The 25,141-nt window shown below is 50.9% G+C and overlaps 1 protein-coding gene across 8 annotated transcripts in view; it reads left to right on the top strand.

Annotated features, from left to right (window-relative positions):
- Positions 1 to 25,141, top strand: part of ATXN1 (ataxin 1) — a 395,770-nt gene that overhangs the window by 357,653 nt on the left and 12,976 nt on the right. For all 8 annotated transcript variants that reach the window (XM_080806347.1, XM_080806344.1, XM_080806349.1 and 5 more), the window contains one exon: positions 20,211 to 22,266. In XM_080806347.1, the coding sequence (XP_080662473.1) occupies positions 20,371 to 22,266 (1,896 nt within the window). In that variant the 5' untranslated portion in view covers positions 20,211 to 20,370. The remainder of the gene's footprint in view (positions 1 to 20,210; positions 22,267 to 25,141) is intronic.

The following is a 25,141-nucleotide window of genomic DNA, read 5'->3' as shown; positions in this document are numbered from 1 at the left end:
GATGCTGGCCTCCAAGTGACTTGGGGGGGGCTCTTTTCAGAACTCTGCGCCCTCCCAAATCATAGGAAATTCCATTATCCTCTATATATCTCACGCCCATGCAAAAAGACTAGATTTTGCAAGACTAGATTTTGCTTTCTGGGGAAAGCCAAGTTCAGTAAAAGTAAATTCCTCGTGGGTCAACAAATAGGATGGGAGCTCAGTACATTTCTAGGTGGACCTGGAAGTAGGTATTCCGTTTGTGTTTCTCTGTCATTGGGACACTTCTCTGCTTTAAAAACACAGGGCCCGTGGCTGTATTGCGGGGAACCTACCACATGGCGGGCACTGTCCTCGATACTAGGGAGGGACTGTCTGTATGACCCCATGTGTCCCTCGGGGATCTTGGGGTTTTAGGACAGTGACTCTCAATTGTGGCTGAGATTCCATATGCCTCGTACCACCCCAGGCTTTATGACATGTTGGTTTGGGGTATGGCCTGACCAGAGGGACTTTTAAAAATCCCCCAGGTGATTCTGACATGCTGCCAAGGTTAAGAACCATGGGTTTACTGTAAGAGGTTCCCAAATGTAGCTGCCAGTCAAAATCACCAGGGGAAGGGGGATTAAAAATACAGATTCCTGGGTCCCAGCCCAGATCTGCGACATCCTGGGAAACTACAGAGAAGGCGTATTTCACAAGGTCACAGGAATTTCTGATCATCGACTCCGTTGCAGAAACTTCACTGTAACATACACGACGGTGATCTAGAAACTTAATGCTCTGTGAGGGGCCTTATAAATCCATGCTTTTGATGAAAACATCATCTTACATACTGTCCTTGAGGGAAGTTTCAAGTCAGCTGTGAAATAGGAAACAAAACCCACCCGTCCACCGCATTACTCATGCCCGGCTGTGTGCGGTACCTGCACACGTCCCCGGCTGGTCCTTTAGGATGCCCCACGGAGAGCGGGCGAAGTTCTCAGTGGCGAATGCTGTGTCTGTGTTACGGTATGTTTAGGACAGCTTCACCTTATCATTTGCCCTGGAAATGTTACTGACCGCCTCGGTTACTGCCTGTTGCTGCTGTTACCACCAAATCCACCCATCGCGTGAGCTAGCCAGAGCAAAATGGAAACAAACTAGAGACTTTTATAAACTATATTAAGGAGATAGATCCGATTTTGGTTGTATGATGTCAAATAGATATGTTTTATATTATATACAATATTTATGTTTTATATTATACATGTAATATACATAATACATAGTTTATATATGTGTAATATGTTATATATAAAATATATCTATTTTGTATCATATAATATGTAAAATATAGACTTCATATAGTAGGTATTTCTGTATTATATATAACATATAACATTACATAGGTCATATAAAATGTATAAGATATGTATTTTGTATGTGTAATGTTATATGTAAAATATCTATTTTATATTATATTTTACAATATATAATTATAATATATAATATACATTTTTATAGTTTTTATATTATATATAAGATATATAGATATATAAGATATATAATATAAAATATGCCTATTTTATATTATACATAATGTATATTATATGTAATATGTATTTTAAATGTATATAAATATATATATATTTTATATCTATGTTACATATATATTTTTTATAGGAAAAGCCCAACCTGTTTTAAGACATTATCTCACCATTATCACACTGACATAAAGGCTTTTTCTTCCATTTCTCAATCAAAAGTATCATCCGTCGAAGAGCAGGGAGGTGGGGACCCTCAGCACACATCTGGCACTGCGTCTGTAGTCGCCATCATGACATCAGGGGACACCGACAGATCCAAGGCGAAACACTACAACGAGGCCCAGGCTCCCTTCAGTCTGTTGGAATTACATTCTAAGGAAAGTGTATTGATCCCCCTTACATAAGAATGAAGCAGAACTTTTAAAAAAATCAATCAGGAGGTGGGGCGCCTGCGTGGCTCAGTGGGTTAAAGCCTCTGCCTTCGGCTCAGGTCATGATCTCAGGGTCCCGGGATCGAGCCCCCCATCGGGCTCTCTGCTCAGCGGGGAGCCTGCTTCCCCCCACCCTCTCTCTGCCTGCCTCTCTGCCTACCTGTGATCTCTCTCTGTCAAATAAATAAATAAAAATTTTTAAAAAATCAATCAGGAGGAATGGTAGATCTCTGAAAAGGAGGGCAAAAGCAAAACGCGAAAATCCTCGATGGCAGGTAGTGAAAATACTGAGTGCTGGCAGACTCCTCTGTGCTCAGACTGTTTCCTTCCCCTTGTAATTATAAGGGGAAAAGAAATGAACATGGAGGTCATTTCTACTGAATGCATGTTTTAGCTCATAGGTACTGCACTGAATGCTCTGTGTTTAGATACTGTGCTAAGGGTCATACGTAGTACCTCAGGGCGCCTGGGTGACTCAGTCGGTTAAGCATCTGCCTTCAGCTTAGGTCATGATCTCGGGGTCCTGGGATCGAGCCCCGCATTGGGCTCCCTGCTCAGCGGGGAGTCTGCTTCTTCCTCTGTGCTCTCCCTCTCTTTCTCTCTCTCTCAAATAAATAAATAAAATCTTTTAAAAAATCCATAGTACCTCACTTAGTGCTCACCCCACCCCTGCAGGGCATGTGTATTTATCCCCATTTGAGGTGAGGAAGTAAGAGACTTTCCTTCTGTAACTTGTCCTAAGCACAGGTGCTCTGCTCAGGTCTAACGTAGACAGCCTCCTGCAGCCAGGAGCGAAGGCTAGTCCTTTCTCTGGCAAGGCCAAGTCCGTGGTGGGATTGGAAAGAGCGGGGAGAAGGGAGCCTCTTCCTCGCAGTGGTTGGGACCTTTTGAAGGAAGACCAGCAAACCCAGCGGAGTAACTGGACATAGGAGTTGAGCGGTGGGGAGGCCCCCAGGATGAGGCTCTCTGCTCTCGCCCCTGGGAAGGGGCAGAAAACCATTAGCACCAGTGCAGAACCAGAGCGGATGCCGGTGTGAGAGGCACGGTGAGGGAAGCTGGAGCGTCCGTGTGGAAATTCCCTCCCGGCGGTCAGGGGCTTGAGATTGAAGTCCAGCTCAGAAAATGTACTTGGATTCTTTCTGTGATAGACTCTGCACTTTCTCACGAGCCCCGTCCTCCCTCGCGGTGAACTCTTGAGAACGTCATTACTGTCTACACGTTACAGAGGGGACGACAGAGGCTCAGAGAGGTGCACTGTCCTCCGAGGCCCCCGTGTGAAGAAGAAAAAGGAACTCTTGTCAACAGGGCACTGACTGACTCTGCTGCGTTTCATCTGTCCGTCGAACATTTTACTTCTGGTTGAGAATACAGCCCTGCCCTGCGTCCGGCCCATGGCAACGTTGTTGCTCATCTCTCATTTGCTGCAAGGGCCTCCAGTCCCCATTTCTGTGTGTGCATGTATAGTGTCATAGTGACCCCGGGGAGGGCGTGGGTGCCCTGAAGAGGTTAAGTAGGAAAGAGGTTGGTTTAACACGTGATGAGTATTTATGCCTAATGAGTGCCCTGTGCTCCCTGTCAAAGAAACCCGAAAGCTTCTATTTATACCGCAGGAATACATGGTACGTAATACAGACAAAGCCAAATTTAAAACACGAGTGCATGTGGATTTTATTATTGAATGTAGATACAATGGATTATTTGTTCTGCAGACCAAGCCTTAGTCCAGTTTAGGAGAAAAACTTATCAATGCACCAGGGTGAATTATTTCCTAGAAGACAGTTCTAGAGACTTGGTAAACTTTCTGAACCGCTAAGACTGACAATCCCTCGTGAACGGAGGGGAGACAAAGAACCTTTTAATTAGACATTGTTTCACCTAATGTCTTTGCTGGAACTGGCTGGTGCTGTGATTAACCAACAAATCGGGGAAAGAAGTCAAGAAAGGAAGGTATTTTCATAGCACGGATGAAAATGTGCCCTGTGTGAAGGAGAGGGGGTGAGGGCCCTTCCCACAAGATAAGCCTAACATCAACGGCCAGTGTTCAACGTCCTTGCAGTATGCCAGACCCTGGTGTAGGTTCCTCGGACGTGTGAACTCACAGCAAGCCTATGGGGTAAGTGTTGGTATTATTCCCACCTTAGTGATAAAGGGACGAGGGTACAGCTGGCGGGCGAAGGAGTCAGAATGACAGCGCCGGCCGTTAGGATCCCACGCCTGTGCCCTCAGTCCCCCAACAGAAGGTCATTTGATGCTTGAAAGCGGTTCATTGCTAGAGGTCACTTGTTTCGAGATACTCCAGCCCGTATGCTAGGACCTGGCTGCGTTGGCCCGTGCGCTCCCATAACAACGCCGTGAGCGAGGGTGTGTTACTATCTCCTTTTGGTAAAAAAGGAAATCAAAGCTTAGAAAATGGAATAGCTTCCCTAAAGTCACCCATCAGCAAATGCCAAAAGCCAACGGCGGAGCCCAGATCCGTGTGACACCCAAGTCCCGCCGTGCCCTGATGGCCCAGCGAGAACAATGCCCAAAGCGGCGTAGGTCTCCAAAGGCAAGGAATCGGTAAAGCGTTTCTTCCCTTTGGCCAGCTTCTCACGACAACGTCTGCCTCGTTGCATGGCCAAGAAGGGCCGCACAGAGGGGTGATTCCCGTCTTCCCCGACCCCAAGTTCAATAAAAGAATGTAAAACCACTCTGACATCATCTGGTAAATGCAGTCAGCTCGACAGTGTGCCTGACTTCGAGGGCACTGACATTCTTCCAGGGAAAGCGTCAAATATTTTCTTAGTGAATGACTATCTGATGAAGTTAATGGCACTTAGGCGGGGGAGGAGGAGCCGGTCGGCAGCTGGGTTCTGCAGGGTTCCTGGCGGCCCGTTCAGCGTCCTCAGGGCTCCACCAGCTTCGTGCTGGCTGCGTGTGAGCCCCGTGAGAGACCGAAGTAATTATTCAGCTTTTTGATTGAAAACGGCGGCAGGTAGCGAGTCATCCCATTGTCCATTTTGCTGGTGATTGGAAAAGACTCAGGGGTACCTTTGGCTTCCCTCTGTAGCCTCATTCTGAAATAAACGAAGGTAGAAAGTAGGTCTCCCCCTTGGTCTGCTTTTCAGAATGAACCGCTCATCTCCGGAGGGTCAGAACCCAGCCACCCATTCACCGAGTGAGTCATACCCCTAATTTTAAAACAAACATTTATTTCGGAGAGAGTTCATATCTTGGCTGCCTTACAGCTTGTCTCCCTGTCCTTTCCATGCTTGATTTAGGCTGGTTTCAATAGAATTGTTGTCTTTGTAAATACATATTCCTTCCAGTAAATCCGAAGACGACCAGAAGCATTTCCTTGGGATTGGAGGTAGAACAATCTGGACATAGTTTGGGATCATTGGATGTGGACTTTCAGAGGCCTACCCATCGAGCACACATCTTTAGCAGCCTCTCACATGGCCCGCTTGTACTTCCCGGTGCAGGAAGCCTGGGAGGTTAATCATCTCACATGAGAATTTATGTTTGAAACGGAATCTCCAAGCACAGATGCTTTTCAAATGCACAGTATTTTGTTCTTTGTCGTGAGTTCAATGTTTGCTCCAACACTGTATCATTATATCCAGAAACCTAGAAAAAGATCCAGAAATGCTTCGCCTTTTAGGAGCCAACTTCTAGGAAAGACAAAACTGCAGTAGGCAGACGCAGGGTGAACACAGTAAACCAACCAAGATAGGTCAGCAACCGGGAAAGTCAAGGGTGATGAAATTTCAGGCTGTACCCCGGGCAGGGTAGGAGTGGGGGGTGGAGGGGGGGGTCACGATCTAAGGAGAAGGACACACGAAAACAAGTTTCAAGGACAGTGAGGGCAATGAAGTAAAACCAGGGGTTATTCTAAGTGATGGTGAGCCTCGGAGAAGGGTGGGATGGGCCAGACTGCAGTGGTCTTGCGTGGCTTGGCTGAGATTTGGGGAGTTTACAAAGGAAAGTAACAGGGTTCCCACTGTGGGCAAAGGTGTAGAGGGGGTGGCCGGTATTAGCCCAGGGGCCGGACTGGGAGGAGAGTCAAGCAGAGAGCTGTAGGACAGTGTGTGGGGGGGAGGGTGGACAGAGCAGGACACAGAGGAGAGGCATGGGATATGGGGTTGGGAAAGAGGCACGTGAGAGATAACCGAGAACAGTGGTGCTCAAAGTGTGGTTCCCAGACACCGGCCTCTGCCGATCTGGGACTCCAGATGTGAGAACCACCGGATTAGAAAACAGGCAACAGGGCGCATTTGTGGAGGGGCGGGGGTTGGTGTGGAAGGGGCCCAGAGCGGAGGAATAGGCACACCCGGAGGCCTGGAGCCCCGCGTGTTGGAGGGTTGGACCGGGACCCAGCCGCAGCCGCTTGCTTCCGTGTTATCTGTGGCCCTTTTACGCTATGGTGACAGAGTGGAGCTGTGACAAACACCGCATGGCTTGCAGAGCTGAAAATATTTACGAGGTGGCCCTTCCCCCAAAGCTCGCTGTCGCTGATGCAGAGGGCAGGCGCGCCCCGGGGACTGAAGTACAGGGGGGCAGAGGCGGCTGGGGAAGCAGCCGCAGCGTGGGGAGTTTGGGGATGCCTCCTGACATTCGACGCCTTACCTTCTCACCACTCGTCGTCCCGGTGGGGAATGTCATCGTGAGGGCTTTCAGGGATGCTCTGACGTCCAGCCAGGGAACGCGGGCGATCTCCGGCAGGCGTTTTGGTGAACCCTGCATGTCCAGGCAGAACAGGGAGGGGGGCCCGGGTCGGGGGCACAGCCCAGTTGGAAAACCAAATTGCTGTGGCTCTTCAGACTTTTAAAATCGTGCCTTGTAGTTTTGGAAAAATTCTTTTTTTATTGTGATTAAATATACATAACATAAAATTTCCCACCTTAACCCCTTTATGCGGACACTTCAACGGCATTGGGCACATTTGCGTTTTTGGACAACCATCCCCACTATCCGTCTCTACGACTTTTTCATCATCCCAAACTAACTCTGTGCACACGCTAGAACGGTAGCTCCTCCCCTCCCCCCCACCCTGGTCACCTCCGTTCTAGTTCGTGTCTCTGGGAATGTGCCGATGCTGCATACCTCTTGTAAGGAGAATTGTACATTTGTATTTCTACGTCTGGCTTCTTTCAGTTAGCCTGATGGTTCCAGATTCACCCATGTTGTAGCACGTATCAGAATCCCCTTCCTTTTTACGACTGAAAAATAGGGGTGCCTGGTGCCTCAGATTTTCAGCCTCTGCCTTCAGCTCAGGTCATGATCTCAGGGTCCTGGGATCGAGCCCTGGATCGGGCTCCCTGCTCAGTGGGGAGCCTGCTTCTCCCTCTCCCTCTGCTACAATCCCCACTTATGAGCTCTCTCTCTCAAATAAATACATTTTTTTTTTAATTTTTAAGTAATGGCCATTCTCATGGGTGTGTAAGTGGTCTCTCCTTACAGACATGTAATAGATGTTCCAAGTGCAGTGAGAGGAGGTGAGAACACGGTCTTTCTGTTGGAGGACCAGATGCTGTGTTTTAAGCGTCGTGGAGGCGTTCTGCCGAGCAGTGGTGGAGGTAGAAGGAAGGTCACGTGTGTGATCTCGCCTCTGGCTGCACGTTAGAATCCCCCGGGGCATCTTTTAAAGATGCAACTGCTGGTCCCCACCATCGAGGGCTTGGACTGAGCCGCCTAGAGTGAGTCTGGACATTGGTACTGTTTCTAAAGCCCCCCGCCTCACCCCGGGTGAGCCTGACGGGTAGCAAGGGTTGACTTCTCGGTTTGGACGTGCAGAGAGTTAAGGCCCTGTAACGAAGGCCCCCGGGTTTCTTGTCTCTCAGACCGGAGCTGCTCCCGCTGCCATCCCTGTTGTTGAGCAGAACCGAGAACACAGGGAAACCGCCGCTGTCCCAGGCATGTGTGCACCTTCCTTTGTGTTCTGCAGGAATTACTTCCTCCAGAATGTGGAGAGCCAGGGGGTGGGGTCCAGCCCTCCATTCGGTCTGGTGGGATGGTCAGTATCCGGCGGTCATGGGAGACTTCCGGCAAGTCCGTTCATCCAGCAGATGGAGAATATTCAGACACTAGCGAGTTAGCTGATGGGTTGCCCCCATTGCTCCAATACTCTGAACTCTGGACCTAGAAAATTGAACCACTCAATGCTTGAATATGCGTGTGCCACTGGGTCATTGCCATGGGGAGGCCTTCTGGACTGGGCGCTGGCTCAGACTGGGTGACGCTGGGTCCTGTGTTCTCCTGCCCCTTTCTTTTCTCATTCGCCGGCTGTCCTTTGGTGGGACACTGGTTTGGACTGATCTAGTTGTCGGTTAATGACTTGTTCTCATCCATGAACCCTAGTGGACTTCATTTATTATGTTTATTTTTTTTAAGATTTTATTTATTTAGAGGCACCTGGAGGGCTCAGTCATTAAGCATCTGCCTTCGGCTCAGGTCCTAATCCCAGGGTCCTGGGATTGAGCCCTGCAAAGGGCTCCCTTCTCTGTGGGGAGCCTGCTTCTCCCTCCCCCTCTCACCCTGCTTATGTTCCCTCTCTCACTCTCTCTCTCTCGATCAAATAAATAAATAATATCTTTTTTTAAGATTTTATTTATTTATTTGATAGACAGAGATTATAAGTAGGTAGAGAGGCAGGCAGAGAGAGAGAAGGGGGAAGCAGGCTCCCCCGCTGAGCACAGAGCCCGATGCGGGGCTCGATTCCAGGACCCTGGGATCATGACCTGAGCCAAAGGCAGATGCTTAACCGACTGAGCCACCCAGGTGCGCCTCTTTATTTTATTACTTGATCTGTTTAAATGTATAATCATCACGAGCTATAAAAAGTAGTTTATGGGCCAACTACGATGTTAGAGAGAACGGTTCTCACACGGTTGCCTTTACTTCTGACACCAGTTACAAATCTGGGGGGAGGTTCCCCAACCAGCCTTAGTTTCAGTAATTCACTGGGAACCACAGAACTCGTGGAAAGCTGTTACACTCACAATTAGAGGTTACCATGGAGAGAGGATACAGACTTCAGTCAGCCAGGGGAAGAGGCATGCGGGATGGATGCTGGAGGGACCTGAAGATCCCAGGCTTCCAGGAACCTTCTCCCCGAGGAGCTGGAGGGCCATACGTCCTCCCAACCCGATGTGTCCCCTGTGGAGTATTGCCTCCCAGGGACATTCATTAGAGCCCTCGTGTCTGTAGAGTTTTTTTTATTGGAGCTCAATTGCATACCATCCACGTGGCTACTCTTTTGTCCCCAGCCCCTCCCGGAGGTCAGGTAAATACCTTCAATCACATGTTCCTCCAGACGTCGGAACTGATCCTACCTGACCCAGAGCCCCCATCCTAATAAATCATGATGTTAGGCTGTCTGGTGGCCACACCCCCCAGGCAAACCAACGTACTCCTATCCGGCAGGACGCCCCAGAGGCCAGCGCTGTCTTGGAGTTAGGTTAATCCCGCACGGCATACCAGCCAGTCCGCTGCACAATGCAAGGATCTTCATCTTATTTCTGCCCTGTAAGAGCCACATAACCTCAGGCAAGGCCCTTACACCCAGAGTCCAAGTGCCCTTGTCTTTGCCACGCACGATCATACGCCAGTTGTTACGTCTTGAAACGACCGCCCTTCCTGCACAAGGAAAGCCTCGGTGACTTCTGTGATACCTGCTTTGCCTTGGGGAGGCTGGGTCCCAGGAGGTCTCGGGGCCTTTGTAGTCAAGAGGTCTGGAAAACGGTACAGTGTCCTAGAGACTGGAAAACAACCAGAGGAGAGAAACCAACATTTACTATCCCGGAGGAGGGCCTCGTTAGTGGACAGATTCCCCTTTCATTCAGCCACATCAAGGGCAGTGATGCTGAGAACCAACCCCCCCACCCCCAAAAGGCCTCGGGGCCAGCAAGGCATTTTTCTAACGTGGTGGAGATTTTCACATTCTCTGTTCGTAAACTTAGACCATCTGATCTCCCAGAGATCCGGGCCCCGGTGGCTGGTAGCCCTCGGCCTCCCGTGGCTGATGCTGGTGCACTGCTCTGTGGCGTGTAGCAAAGCTGAGGAGAGTGTGCAGGGAGACAGCTGGCAGCCTTCCTGTGGGATGTGGAAAGAAGAGTCTGCATTTCCCCACCAGGCCTTTTGGGAATTACTCATCCAAGAAGTATTGTGGAGAAGCAGGCGGGGCGGAACAAGGAACCCAGACACTTACCCTTGACCGGGAAATGCTTGTAACTGGAGTTTCGTGCCCCCCCCCCCTTTCTGTTCACTCTACTGGCCTGTGCTGACTGGTTTGCACGCTCTTTGGTGTGACTGGGGGGGCCTCTGCTTTGGGAACTGTTATCATCCTATCGATCCGACTGAAGAAAGAAAATAAATTCTCAGATGTCTGTGACTTTCTCTTTTATGTAGGTCACAGGTGTGAGGGGGGGAAAAACCACCCAGGTGTTTGAAAGGATTGACAGTTTGAAGGTGACCGTATTCATTCATTCATTCATTCACTCATTCGTTCATTCAGGAACAATGAGCAGCAGATGGAGGCAAGAGAAAACCGGGAATTGGCAAGAACGCGTTTGCCGAATTAAAACTACAACGGCTACTATTTCACTGAGTGTGCGCAGGATGCCAGGAGCTGTGCGTGTGCCCATTTAATTGGCCGAGACGTTAATTACAACGTGACACATTGTTGATGAAACACTTGCCTCCCTAAACGGGGCGTGTGTGTCATTTAAGATTAAAATGACATTAAAGGAGAAAATATATTCCATAGGGAGTTAGAGGTGAAGGCAAATTTAGAATCTGTACCCTGCTCACCCATAGCTTGTTCCTTTTATTATGCTCTGTCCTCCTTCTAATTAGTAGTGATCATAATATCGTATGTATCAATCAGTATTCAGATTATTCAATGTTATATGTATAATATTCCCTCTCATCAGTATTTGTATAAAAATATTAATATTTACCCTAATGTTGCAACTATGCCGCATGAATTCTGTAGGGAGATGTACCCATGTCATGCTAAGAACATTGAACTGAGAGTCCAAAAACGACAGATTCTTTGTCCTCCCAGCCCAGGCTCTGTGTTCCTGTGGTCAGTTCTTCGCACCTGTCGTGGGGGGCCCAGGGATGAGGCGATGAAGGGGCCAAGCACCACTGCGCTCAGAGCAGTTCCTCTAGGGCAAGGTGATACCCACCGAGTGTAAGGCACTGGAACGGGCCCGGGCCACCAACTCTTCCCCGTCTTCAACTGGAGTGGCGAATACAGGGAGATTTGGGTGTCCCCGGGGAGCACGTCGGGCACCCACGGACACCGGAAAGCAGAAAGGTACTTGCTCGTGTTCTGAGCCAGGGAAGGTCTTGACCGAAAGGCATTTCCAGCTTTTTTTTTTTAAAAACTCAAACCCCGCTGGACAATCCATTTGGGACCGGTTTCAGTCCAGATGGTTATCCCTCCAAGTGATTATTTTTCCATCTTGAGCCTTTCCAGGAATTCCAGCACGGGCAGGCTGCCAGGGGACACTGGCTCCCCAGATGCCGCAGTGACAGTCCACGTGAGCCGCCTTCCAGGGATAGCACAGCCCAGCTGCGGGCTTGGCCCTCTCCCGCCTCTTTCCCGCATCCTGTCCCCCAGCGCCCACGAGCGCGGTGGACCCCATCCACGTGACCCATCTCCTTGACCCACAGAGAATGTCCCCATCTTCACGGTCGTCGTGGTGGCTAGGAACCGTAACAGCGGAAGCCAGGAAGCGGAGTCAAGTTTCGCCCAAACTTGGTGAAGGCTGTCTCTCCGTGTGGCTCACAGGAGTAGCAAAGAGGGGAGCCCCACGGAGGGGTGAGGGACGTGGCGGTTTTGCTCCTTGCCAGGCAGAGGATTGTAGCAGCAGGAGAACAGAGCAGCCGTCCGGCTGGAACACTCGTCTCCAACCTCTATACTAAGGCTTTCAATCAGAAGAATGACTCCGAGCCTCCCGGTGCGACGCCCGGCCAGGCAGCACCCCGATGGGACTGTGCTCTTAGGAGCGGATTCATACCTTCTAATCACTGTAGTACGTTTAGTGCCACAGCGTTCTAGAGATGAGGGGCACCTGGGGGGCTCTGTTGGCTGAACCTCCAGCCATCCAGCTCTTGGCTTTGGTTCAGGTCATGATCTCATGTTCTCTCGGGCATGATCTACTAAGATCTGGATCAGAATTGGGTGGGTGGCATTGAGCTGGGAGCTCGGTGGTGCTGGGGATCCCCGGCTCACTTACCTATGAGGTGACAAGATCTGGTCTCTAGTCACCCCAGCCCGTGGCCCTGAATACCACATTGGCCACAGTCCATGATTAGCGCTGGCTCCAAGTTCCTTGGCTATCTTTCCCCCCTTACCTCGGTGCAGCCTGGCTCTTTCGCACGTGCAAGAAAAGGACCTTCGCCATTGGGCTGCCATCCCCCCGGTGCGTCCCGCTCCAGCAGTCTGCCCAGCATCATGGTTGGAAAGAACAAGAAAGTTGTTTCCAGGGCTAGCTGCCCCCTCTGATTCTGAGGTCTTACCCTAGCCTGTGTCCTCATGGAGGTAAAAACACAAACCTCAGGAGTTTGTTGTGAGAGGTAAATAAAATGTTGAAGTTGAGTTATTGGCATATATTAGCTGGTTGATCAATGGGCACCATTCGTATTCATTTCCTAGGGCCACCATGACAAATCACCCCAAACGCAGTGTTCTGTAAAACCACAGAAACTTATCTCACCATTCTGGGGGTCCCATGTCTGGAGACGAGGCTCATAGGGAGGATCTGTCCTCGCCTTCTCCAGCTTTGGGAGGCTCAGGTGTTCCTTGGCCTTGGGCCATAAAACTCTACTTCTGCCTGCGCGTCTCAAATCTTTCTCGGCCATTCTCTTACAATGAGACTTGTCATTGGATTTAGGGCTCACTTGGATAATCCAGGATCCTCTCCTCCCATTACATTCCCTTTTTTCCGAGTACAGTCACACTCATTGGTTCCAGATGGACATACCTTTTGGGGGTCCGCCGTTCAGTCCCCTCCCCTGTCTGATTAATGATACAAATTAAGGGACACACATATGTGTTCTTTCTGTCCTTAGACTTTGTGTAGATTGTGCATGACAAGCTGTCACTCTTTGCTTTTTCTCTTTGAGCTCATGGCACTTCTGTGAAGATCAACATCTGTGTCCCGGGGTGCAGAGGAGAGAAAGGGGGGCCTGTGTGTGTTAGGGTGAGGATATCAGCCTCTTCTGCAAAGTTGTGCTCACCTCTCAAGAGGTGAGACCTCTTGGTCTAACAAGACCTGGGTGGGGCCCTCCATCCCCCTCAGAAGCCACCTCATTTTGGACCCAGAGACCTACCCAATGAAGCTCCGTGCTAGGCAGAGCAGACAGAACAAGTGAGCGGTTTTCATGGGTCTCAAAGTCCTTGTGATGAAAATAATATAAAAGTAGGTGACCTGAGCACCTGGGCAGGACGAGCAGTCTGCCCCACCTATGTGGGACCATCAGCTAGAGCCTCCTAACTCGGTCTCGGTGCTTGGGGGTGACACAAAGCATCCGCCCAGCCCATTCTGAGCAGTTCTGATTACTCTCTGATTTTTACTGTGTGTACTCATGCAAGGGGCTCAGGTCTGTTTTCCCGCCTTCCAGGGAGAGCCTTTTACAGACCCGAGCATTACACCTACAGTCTGGCTTCTCTTGCACTTCCCCAGAACATACGTTCTCCGTTGGCCTCTCCGTTCCTTGCCTGGCTTGTGTCCAGACCTCTTGCTAACCTGATCGTCCTTCCCGGACCCACCCCACCGTGTCCCGACCCCTTGGACCGTGGCTTTACCAACATACGACGTTGCAGTTTTCACCCTTTATTCTGAACACTGCGCATCTATCGGTGAAGCTGGTAATTACTCCAGTCTTTCAGGCCTCCTACCAAACTGTTGGTTCCCATTAAATGGATGGTGGAACGAAAGATTCCTGGACTCCTTCATTTGAACCAGTCCTAAGCCAGATCCCTCCAGCCCCTGCTATCAAATGCATTGAGCTATTGAAACTGAAGGCAGGCATTTAAGTTTACTCTCATGAATCTTAATTTTCTTGGTTTTGTGCCATCACTTCCAGCTTCTGGGGATATATAGGACCCCCCCACTATCTCAGAGTAGAGCATTCCTATGAAAACTCTTGTACACCAAAATGACATTAAATAAAGAAGCAATTATCATTAAATTACATGGAGAAGGTTTTAGCGTTCCCAGACCCCCCAAATAACCCCTCTTAGGCTTTTATGATACCTCAGGACACATCTTGCTAACAGATGCACGAAATAAATCCAGATAAAGCCCAGATGCTGCAAAACAGGGTTCGAAGCTCACTGCGGAGATGCTGGGTGTAGTTCCCAGGAAAGGCGCTTGGTGGCGCCACTCTCACTGCTCAGGGTGCGCGCGGCTTCCACGGCCCCTCCCTGCAAAACAGATGCTGAAGGCTACCTTTGCTTTTAGCCTTTTTCCGCAAGAGCAAAATCCTCTTTGGATTTCTTTTGGTTTTCAAAAGCAGGTGCCAATGCATGTCTTTAGCAAAAGCAAAGTGTATACCACAAACTTTCAAAAAGTGGAGGATCCGTGTACTTGAATATTAATTGCAATAATAAAGCCTCTCCTCCAGCTTTCTCTTAGCTCTATGACACCAAAAACGCTAATAAAATGTTGAACAGAATAGAACTAAAAATAGAGTTCTCGCATGCCGTTCGCTCCATGCAGATGCTGAACACTTAAGGCCCACGTACATACCAGAAATGAAGTCAGTAGTTGATGAATGAATGCGCGATCCACTTCCCTTGGGGCGTGCTTGTCCAATCAATTGTGAAGGCATCTAACTGTGCTACCGTCCAGCCTATCTTTCTCCATCCTGGAAGCCCCACGGATGACGGGGTTAGGCCGACTTTTCTTTTCTTTTCTTTTTTTACGATTTCATTCATTTATTTAATAGAGAGAGAGAGATCACAAGTAGGCAGAGAGAGGGGGGGGAAGCAGGCTCCCTGCTGAGCAGAGAGCCCGATGCGGGGCTCGATCCCAGGACCCTGGGATCATGACCTGAGCCGAAGGCAGAGGCTTAACCCCCTGAGCCACCCAGGCGCCCCTGGGCCGACTTTTCATATTTAACCTAAACAAAGTCCTCTCTGCAGGGCATGACACGGACCTTCCAGCTTAGCAGTAGACTAACACGGAAAGGAAGATTGGCACGTTCCGGACTTAGAGAACCCTTGCCATGCCCCGGTGACCTTGCCTGTCAGGGCCAGATGTTCTGTCTCCTGCATGCTCATCCAGTTTTTCTGGAACTGACCCAGCCTCGTCATTCCGCAGCTCTTCTCTTTAACTCAGAAACCGTGCCTCTCTGGGATCCACTCAAACTGAGAAACTCGCGCCACGGGGCAAGCTCGGCAGAGCAACCCCGGTTTCCTGCCATGACCTTGGGGTGCATTTTTAGGACTGTATGTATCAAGTTCTGAGGAGTGGCTTCCACTCAAAGCAGTTCATTGTTCTTTACAAGACTAAGAGTCAGTGGGGACACATTCCCACATCTGCCAGCTCAAAGGCATCTCGTTTTCCTATCATTCCTGAAAGAGCGTAAATCCATGGTTGTGGGGGGAATTTTGTTGAATTTATAGCAGAGATGGAAGCGTGGGGCTTCTTTTGTTGAATTTTGTTTTTCTTCTTGGAGATGATTAAGTCATGTATAAAATTGATGATAGCAGCTTTTTTAAAGCGTGCTTCCCTGTATTTTTTGGAGGCACAAAGAACCAGAAGAAAAGGAGCATTCGCTACTTAGAACTATACTGAGTCTAAGTGACCCCAAAATAAGCCCCTGGATAGTCCCTAAATATTAGCTGCCCATCTCCGAGGCCCCATCCACTTGTGCGTTTGCATAGGCAGCACCCAGTTTTGTTTCTCAGAAACTACCCCATCAGAAAGAGAGGCTGGAGATGTTTAATTTGTTTAGGAGCTGATGATTAGAAAATTTACTCTCATACCTGAGGTTCTGAAACCTTTCTGTGCCTGTGAATCATCTGGAGATCTTGTTAAAATGCAGATCTGAAATCAAGAGGGCTGGGTGAGGCCTGAGATCCTGCATTTCTAGAGCGGCTGGGGGCCGTGGGGGTGGGGTGGGGGGACTGGCATTGCTGTCTGAGGACAGCACTTTGAAGAGCTAGGCTTTACGCCCCTGAGCTAAATCATAAAATACTGAGAGAGAGAGATAAAAATGTAGACATAAAGACACTTAAGATGAGCGCATTCAGAACAGAAATTCTCAGGCAAACCATCTGTAAGTTTGCCTTGATTCACCCAGTACCTTCTTAATGATAATGTTTGCACAGTGGGTCTGCATGTGTGGTTCTTTGAGAACTCAGCATCTATAAAGTAGCGTGTGGCCCCGTGTTTGGAAGAAATCTTTCTGTTGTGCATCCAGAACTGAGCTCCCCAGGGGCCCGGGTGAACCACGGGTGTGTTTCAGCCCCAAGAAGGTAAATTAGGGACACCATTAGGAGTCCGTTAGGAAGTTAGGAAATTAGGAAGCCATTTGTCTACAGCTAGAAAGAGACCGTGAAAGCAAAAATCCTACTCTCCTTTTTTCTTCTTCTCTTTTTTGGTATCTCTCTTCCTCTCCCTTGCTTTTCCCCCTTACGGGCTCTTCAACCTTCAAAAAATACACCTCTGCATTCTCTCGGTGCCGCCGTGAATAACCAGTCCCACAGCCTTCCAGTTTGGTGGCAAGCTGTGGCGCCCTCTGGTGGTCCTCTGAAAATACAGCGACTCAATCCCTCCCCTCACAGTGCTTCTCCCTGATGGGAGATTGAGATAGTACAGAGCGGGTGATCATAGAGAAAGGACACATGACCCCAGAATTAGAGAGTCCCTGTCTCCTCCAAGCTGCACTGGTAAGTGGTCCTTCTACATGGAGCGGGAGGATAGATTGGACTTTTTATCAGTCTGGCCCTAGGTTTTCCAGCGCCTGTGTTTATCTCTGGATCCTGGATTTATCATTAGTAGTATCTGGAAAAGATGTTCATCAATGGATGGCTTTTCAGAAGAATAAATTTGAATCTGTGCATTAAGGCCAATATGTCTTAGTGGTCCATTAGCAGAAGACCAGCCCTGGAGGCTCTACAGAGACCTTGAGGGCTAGCTAAGCCAGTGTGTCGCAAATAAGCACTATAAATAAACCAGGGCACTACTGAGAAGCAAGTCAGCATTCCTGTTCAGATTCACTAAAGCTGGGTTCTTTAAAAAGTACCTTCAGAGGGGTTTTCTAGTTTTGTATATTGTGCATTTGGTTGTACAAGCAATTTTACATTTGCATTGCTAATGGACCTCTACTGAATGTGTTTGACATTTTGCTTGGCTTTGAAAGGACTTTTATGCTGCTGCTTTTTCTTGCCTCGAGCTGCCTTGGGCTAATTAACCTATTCCCTTACTGGCTGGGCCTACTATATGCAAATGTTCTCATTTTGGATTCTGACATATCACTCTTGGATGAACATCCCTAATGAAATCCTGTGGGGTTTTATTGGAGCAGTGCTGATGCGGAACCAGCAGGGGGCGCAGGGAACGGTTTGCTTTGAGCAGATCTCCCAAATGACTTCTCTTTGCTAGTTAGTCTGGGAATGTGGGAGCTTATACGATTGTTTCTTAAGTGACTCTTGAAATCTAAAGATAAAAGATCATTGTCAGTACATTTTAAGCAGCCAGAAGGGGCCACTGATTTTTACAATTCTGTAGTTTAATTTTGTTCTGTCATTATTTTGAAAAGAGCACTGGGACGCCTGGGTGTCTCAGTTGGTTAAACCTCCGACTCTTGATTTCAGCTTGGGTCAGGATCTCAGGGTGATGAGATTGAGCCCCGTGGCAGGCTCCGCCCTCAGTGGGGAGTCCGCTTGAGGCTTCTCTCTCCTTCTCCTCTGCCCCTCACCCTGCTCAAGCACGCGTGCACTCTCCCTCTCTCTCTAAAATATATAAATAAGCCTTTAAAAAATAGTACTTACCACTCTACAAAAAAAAAAAGAGAGAGAGAAAGAAAATAGCACTGTCATCCTGATTGATTTGCAAATACTGTGTGTAAATTATGTGCTGCACTGTTTATAAAAGAAGGCTGCACAGAACAGTTACTTTGGACTTCTAAAAGCCCTAGCTCGGGAGGGCGAATAATTGACATTACTCTTTCAACACAGTTATTTCTCCAGCATTAACATCCTAGATCTCTTCCCTTTTTTTGTTTCCATTCCAATCTTTATTTTTTTAAGATTTTAATTATTTATTTGAGACAAAGATGGAAGAAGAGAGAGCACGAGTAGTAGGGAGGAGGCAGAGGGAGAAGCAGACTTCCCGCTGAGCAGGGAGCCTGATGTGGGACTCGATCCCAGGACCCCAGGATCATGACCTGAGCCAAAGGTAGACTGAGCAAGCCAGGTGCCCCTCCATCCCAGTCTCTAAAGTGCCTCTCTTGTCCCCTGACAAATCCAGTTGGTATTGAAATGAGCTTTGACATTGAGAAGCCAGATTTATATACTTCTGCCTCATATATACCTGGGTGACAACCATTAAGGGTGGGGACTTCCTTTGGTGCCATCTCCCCTTTTGTGGTGATGTTCCGTGATGATGTTAGAGCAAGAACAGCAAGAACCACTAAATCACGGACCAAAACAAAAGTTACAGATCAGGGTGGGGGAGTGGAGCTCCCCGGGAGAGATGGGGGAGAAGTTGGTGCAGGCAGAGGAGAGGTAAGAGACCGTGTTACAGTAGGGATGTCACCATTGCTGGGGCGTTGACAAAGATCAGGTACCACAACAAGCTACCTTGTTGTGTTTGCTTTAAAATCAGATCGTAAAAATAGAGCATCTGGGTAGGAGAGATGCTAAAATCCCCCAGGGCCTGGAGTTCCCAAAGCCTAATGCCCAGGCCACGGCTTCCCAGGATCCCAGCACATAGGGGTGGTCCTGTCTGCAGCTGTTCCTAGAGGGGGCACTCACACCTGCTGCTGGCTAGCCCTCTTGGTGCCATGGATACCAGTGGGCATCCATGTGCCGTGGTCGCTGAGAGACTGAGATGTGTGTCCATAACACCTGGCTCCTGGGCCACTATTGATTTATAGATCAGGGTTAAGCCCATGGGTCTGATTGATCTGAAAGAGGTTTCAGCTCTAGGGTTAATGGTGGGCTGGCCCTTTCCAAGGAGAAGGAGAGGGGGTCAGTGTGAAGAGAAAACTCAGAGACTACCTGGAAATAAATAAATAAAGGAAGGAAGGAAGGATGTGAAAGACCCTTCAACCCATCCACCCTATTAGTGCGTTCTTAGTCTTGTTTTTAACCATAACCATATTCAGTTTTTAACTGTCTCACAGATTTCTTTTGGCTTTCTGTTACCATATGAGTAGCTGTACTGGGAATTCTTTGGAAACTTGTAGAGCACAAGATTATTTTTGGCTCCCTCTGCTGAGTTGGCCTGTGTACTGTGTGTGTGTGTGTTTGTGTGTGTGTGTGTGTGTGTGTGTGTATGTTAGAGAACAGGGAATGGTTGTGGATCGGGTATGGACCCAGAGTCAGGCAGAACCTTTGAGTGGTAGCTCCAGTAGATGAGGCTTCAGACCTTATACCCGGAGACCGCTCGGGACCCCCGCTCCTCACTGCTCCTTCCCAGCACCTGCCTAGGAGGCTGACTGTCCCCGATGTCACCCTCCCCGTGGGCTTCATTTGATTTTCTGGCAAAGGAATGAAGAGGTGAGGAAGGGACCAGTGTTTCTGAAAAGGAAATTTAAGAAATAAATCATCTACCTTCTAAGAAGAAAATGTAAAAAAGGGAGAGGGTATGTTGAGAAACAGGTCTTAGGAACTGCAGACAGTCTTAGGGAAGTTGTTAATGCCATAAAAGGAAATCTGCTGTGGGGTGCCTGGCTGGCTAGGTCCGTTCAGCATCTGACTTGATCTCAGCTCAGGTCTTGATCTCAGGGTCGAGAGTTCAAGCCCGGTGTTGGGCTCCATGCGGGGCTGGGGCCTACTTTTAAAAAAATTAAAAAATTAAAAGAAGCAGCATCTGCTTTAAGGTTTTGTCTCCCCCCACCCCCCGGGATGGTCCTCATCTTCCTGACCTGCTGTCCAGCATGGGGAGTGTTTTATGTGCTTTCAGGCTGGGGCTGGCATCAGCTTTGGGGAATTCATTATGAAGCCAGAGGCCTAGTCTCAGTCTGATATTTTGATTTCCTTTCCCCCTGCCCTTCCTCCCGCCTTGTCTCTTCCCCTTATCCCCTCCCTCTTCCGTTTTCCCAGATTCCAGAGCTGCTGCGGGCCGATCGCACCCACGGGGAGATGATTCCTCATGAAGAGCCTGGATCCCCTACAGAAATCAAATGTGACTTTCCATGTATCAGACTAAAACCAGAGCCAGCCAGACAGTGAAACAGTCACCGTGGAGGGGGGACGGCGAAAAATGAAATCCAACCAAGAGCGGAGCAACGAATGCCTGCCTCCCAAGAAGCGCGAGATCCCCGCCACCAGCCGGCCTTCCGAGGAGAAGGCCGTCCCGCCGCCGAGCGACAACCACCGGGCGGAGGCCGTGGCATGGCTCCCGGGCAACCCCGGGGGCCGCGCCCACGGGGGCGGTCGGCACGGCGCGGCAGGGACTTCCGCGGAGCTGGGTTTACAACAGGGAATAGGTTTACACAAGGCGCTGTCCACGGGGCTGGACTACTCCCCGCCCAGCGCGCCCAGGTCTGTCCCGGCGACCAGCACGCTGCCCGCGGCGTACCCTCCCCCGCAGTCGGGGACGCCCGTGTCCCCCGTGCAGTACGCCCACCTGCCACACACCTTCCAGTTCATCGGGTCCTCCCAGTACAGTGGGCCCTACACCGGGTTCATCCCTTCACAGCTGATCTCCCCGACGGCCAACCCCGTCACCAGTGCCGTGGCCTCTGCCGCGGGGGCCACCACTCCATCCCAGCGCTCCCAGCTGGAGGCGTATTCCACTCTGCTGGCCAACATGGGCAGTCTGAGCCAAGCCTCAGGACACAAGGCTGAGCAGCAGCAGCAGCACCTGGGCAGGACGCCGGGGCTCCTCACCCCGGGGTCCCCTCCACCCACCCAGCAGAACCAGTACGTCCACATCTCCAGCTCTCCGCAGAGCGCCGGGCGCACGGCCTCTCCTCCGGCCATCCCCGTCCACCTCCACCCGCACCAGACGATGATCCCACACACACTCACCCTGGGGCCCTCCCCCCAGGTCGTAGTGCAATACACCGACTCCGGCAGCCACTTCGTGCCCCGCGAGGCCGCCAAGAAAGCCGAGAGCGGCCGGCTGCAGCAGGCCATGCAGGCCAAGGAGCTCCTGAACGGGGAGGTGGAGAAGGGCCGGAGGTACGGGGCCCCCAGCTCGGCCGACCTGGGGCTGGTGAAGGCCGGCAAGTCCCTTCCTCACCCGTACGAGTCCAGGCACGTGGTGGTCCACCCCAGCGCCGCCGACTACGGCGGCCGGGACTCCTCGGGGGTCCGGGCCTCTGTGATGGTCCTGCCCACCAGCAACACCCCCGCCACCGACCTGGAGGTGCAGCAGGTCGCGCACCGGGAGGCCTCCCCCTCCACCCTCAACGACAAAAGCGGCCTGCACCTGGGGAAGCCCGCGCACCGGTCCTACGCGCTGTCCCCCCAACAGGCTCTGGGCCCCGAAGGCGTGAAGGCCGCCGCCGTGGCCACGCTGTCCCCCCACACGGTCATCCAGACCCCGCACAGCGCTTCGGAGCCCCTCCCGGTGGGACTGCCCGCCACCGCCTTCTACGCGGGGACGCAGGCGCCGGTCATCGGCTACCTGAGCGGCCAGCAGCAAGCGATCACGTACGCGGGCAGCCTGCCCCAGCACCTGGTGATCCCCGGCACGCAGCCGCTGCTCATCCCGGTGGGCAGCGCGGACGTGGAGGGCTCGGGAGCAGCGCCCGCGATAGCCACGTCGTCGCCCCAATTCGCGGCCATGCCTCACACGTTCGTCACCACCACCCTTCCCAAGAGCGAGAACTTCAGCCCGGAGGCCCTGGTCACGCAGGCCGCCTACCCCGCCATGGTGCAGGCGCAGATCCACCTGCCCGTGGTGCAGTCGGTGGCGTCCCCCGCCGCGGCCCCCCCCACGCTGCCCCCCTACTTCATGAAAGGCTCCATCATCCAGCTGGCCAACGGGGAGCTGAAGAAGGTGGAGGACCTGAAGACGGAGGACTTCATCCAGAGCGCGGAGATCAGCAGCGATCTGAAGATCGACTCCAGCACGGTAGAGAGGATCGAGGACAGCCCCCACCCGGGCGTCGCTGTGATCCAGTTTGCCGTCGGGGAGCACCGAGCACAGGTAACGGTCGCCGGCCCCGCCCTCGCCCAGGTGGGGGCACCCACCATGCCAGCATCACCTTCTCCCGGCCAGAGTGTCTTCTGAGAGGCAGACCCAGGTGTGCCGTGGGGAGAATTCAGGGGCTTACACCAAGACTGGAGACCCGTCCTCTTTCCCAGCCCGGTTCTGTGAGAGGGGGTTAGCCCCGATGCCCCAAGGCATCCGCTGTTTGTAACGAATTCACTTCCCTGCTCCTGTAGACTGAAGCTGGTAAGGGACCGTCCTCCGTAGGAGTCAGAAAATCACCACTCAAGATAGATACATATTTTTTTATTCTATGGTTTAAAATAATTCTAATAGTTCTAATAATTCTGTGGTATAGAATATTCTATATTTCATTTTATGGTTTAGATGAGGAACCCTGATTGAGAAACGCTGCAGGGCTCAGGGCCCTTCTTGGGGTCATTGTGCCCTTTTTACCTGTCAGGAAAAAGACAGTGCTGGTCAGGTGGGGACATTAGATGGAACAGTCACCATGTCCCGTTCCAACATCTGTGTTTCAAAATGTAGATGCTGTTATCATTTAGGGGTTGTAAGGCCCACGAGGAGAACACAGCTGCCATTGAAAAGGTAGCCTTTTATACTCAGATCCCCAAAAGACGGGGCGTGCCAAGCAGGGCCGCACGGGGAAGCACCGGGGTCACTCAGGAGACAGAGGGAACCAGGAGGGAACATGGCCGAGAGCCTGTATGGTGGTTTCCAGGGGAAGAACTGAGCGACCTGGGAGTAATCAGGCTGAGGATTGACTGTCATGAACAATTTCCCAGGAGCTCTGGGGACCTAGGGGCTGCGCCTGGGTGTCTGGTACCTGGGCATGGGGTGATGAGGGCAGATGGACAGTGGCCCAGAGGTGAGAGCCCAGTGGAGGAGAGGGGCTGGGTGTTTGGTGTGCACGTGATGCTAGCCCCAAAAGGGGCAGTCCCTCCAGTCAGCAAGGCTCCAAGATGTCAAAGCATCAGAATGTAGAAAATCAAGGGCGTGGTCAACATCGTCTGGACATCCCAGGTGACCTCCTGTGCATGTAGTAAATAGGAACCCCAAAGGGTAAGACGGAGTCAAGGTCAGTTATGCTAAAGCGTGGAAGTATTATTGACTCTGTCAATTTCCACGGTCCCCTTCGGTCCTCTCTTTGTCTGTTAAATCACTTGAATACTTCTATTCCCTAGCTCCTTTGTAGAAAACAGCACTTTCCCCATCCAGGTGGCTTGGAGACAAACAGGTTTGGCCTTCCCCGCTGTCAGGCCCCAAATCCCGCTGACCTGGGAATGTTTGCATGGAGGACTTCGAAAAACCCCCAAGTGAGGGCACCTCCTTCAGCTTTGAGTTGCGAACGGTCAGGTCAGGCCGTAGGTGATGTTTGGGAAAACAAAACAGAAGGGAAACCAGTTAATGGTTTGAACTGTTTGAGTATATCTTTAAGAGATCAAGTTGCAGGGGAGGGGGGATTTCGCAGCTTTTTCCAGAAGTGCTTGTGAATGACCAGATGTGGGGTCTTACACAATGTCAGAGGGCCAGCACTGCCAAGAGCTCTTGGCCTCCAAAGATGTCTTTTTTTCTGGTGCAGGGTCGCCATAGGCTTATAGTCTTTGGTAAGATCCAAGAAAGATTTCTCAAAGTTCAGATTTTTTAAAAAATGCAAAAAGCCGGATTTTTTTTTTTTTTTAAGTGGCATCTTTATTTCGAACTCCCTGCCCGTCCATAGGGGCTGCTCACTCCCGCCTGCCTGCATGGGTTGGAGGTGGGCACAGGGAGAAGGAAAACGAGTTGTCTTCAGCAGAGTTGTCTCCTAACAGACTCCAGGTGAGGCATGGAAAATGAACAAGAAAGAAAGTGCATTTTTTTCATGGCGCCTTCAACCCTTCAAGCGGTATTGTGAGCGGGGAGCAGGCACAGGAAGAAGGGTCAGTTTGGAGAGCTGCTGGTTCCTTACCCACGCACCTCCTTTCACCCTGAGAATAGAGAACAGCTCCGGCTGTGGGCAACGTCTCCAAGACCCTGGCAGCCTCGTGGATGCGAGCTTCCCAGGCCCTTGGAGGTGGCAGACGGACCCAGCATTCTGGAAAGCAGGCAGCTCCCTGTGCCTGAATGATAAAGCCCTCGGCTTCCCGGGGAAGTCTCATTTCCTTCCGGCAGCCAGACCACGAGTCTCTGCCGACAACCAAGGTGCAAATTAGAAGGTAGAATCTTTGTCGCGGCCCGTTTGCAGGTCTGTCAGGGCGGCCCCGCGTGGGGGTCCTGCATGCTGGGGACGGCTGCCGCCTGCTGAAAAGGTGGCTTGGGTTTTGAGCTAGAGAGACAAAAAGTACAAGGCCCCCGACTCGGCCAACGATTTGTCGCTTTCCCCAGAAGCCTATCAGAAACAGGCTGACATCATCACAGCTCAGATACTCCACCAGCTGTGGTCTCCACGAGTGACAGGATGAGGATCAGGGGAGAATCAGAGAGAAAGCGAGGGGGAGAGGAGGTGGAAGGGAACCAGAGAGCTGATATCTGGATTTAATTTATGTTCCCAGGGCTGCGGGGTTGCCTCCCTCGCCAGTGTGGCGCGGAGAAGTTTTCTGCTCTAGCCTGGAGAATCAGCCATGTCTTCTCAACTCGTTAGAAATCACAGACACTCACACCCACGGGGAGATTTAGGGATGTGCCAATTGTTTCACTTAATTAGCAAAATCACAAAATTGATGGGAGGAGTGGTGGGAGAAGGGATGGTTTCCGATCCAAGAGCTGGATGGCTTTGTGACTCCAGGCTTGGGATTCCCGCGTGGAAGGAGAGCCACGGGGATGTGCGTGACCTCAGGAAACCCACCGAGAGCATCCCCGTGGGATGCAGCATGGC

The sequence above is a fragment of the Martes martes genome (genome assembly GCF_963455335.1).
Source record: "Martes martes genome assembly, chromosome: 6".
NCBI lineage: Eukaryota > Metazoa > Chordata > Mammalia > Carnivora > Mustelidae > Martes > Martes martes.
The sequence above is the reverse complement of the archived record's forward strand: the minus strand, read 5'-3'. Positions and strand labels throughout refer to the sequence as shown.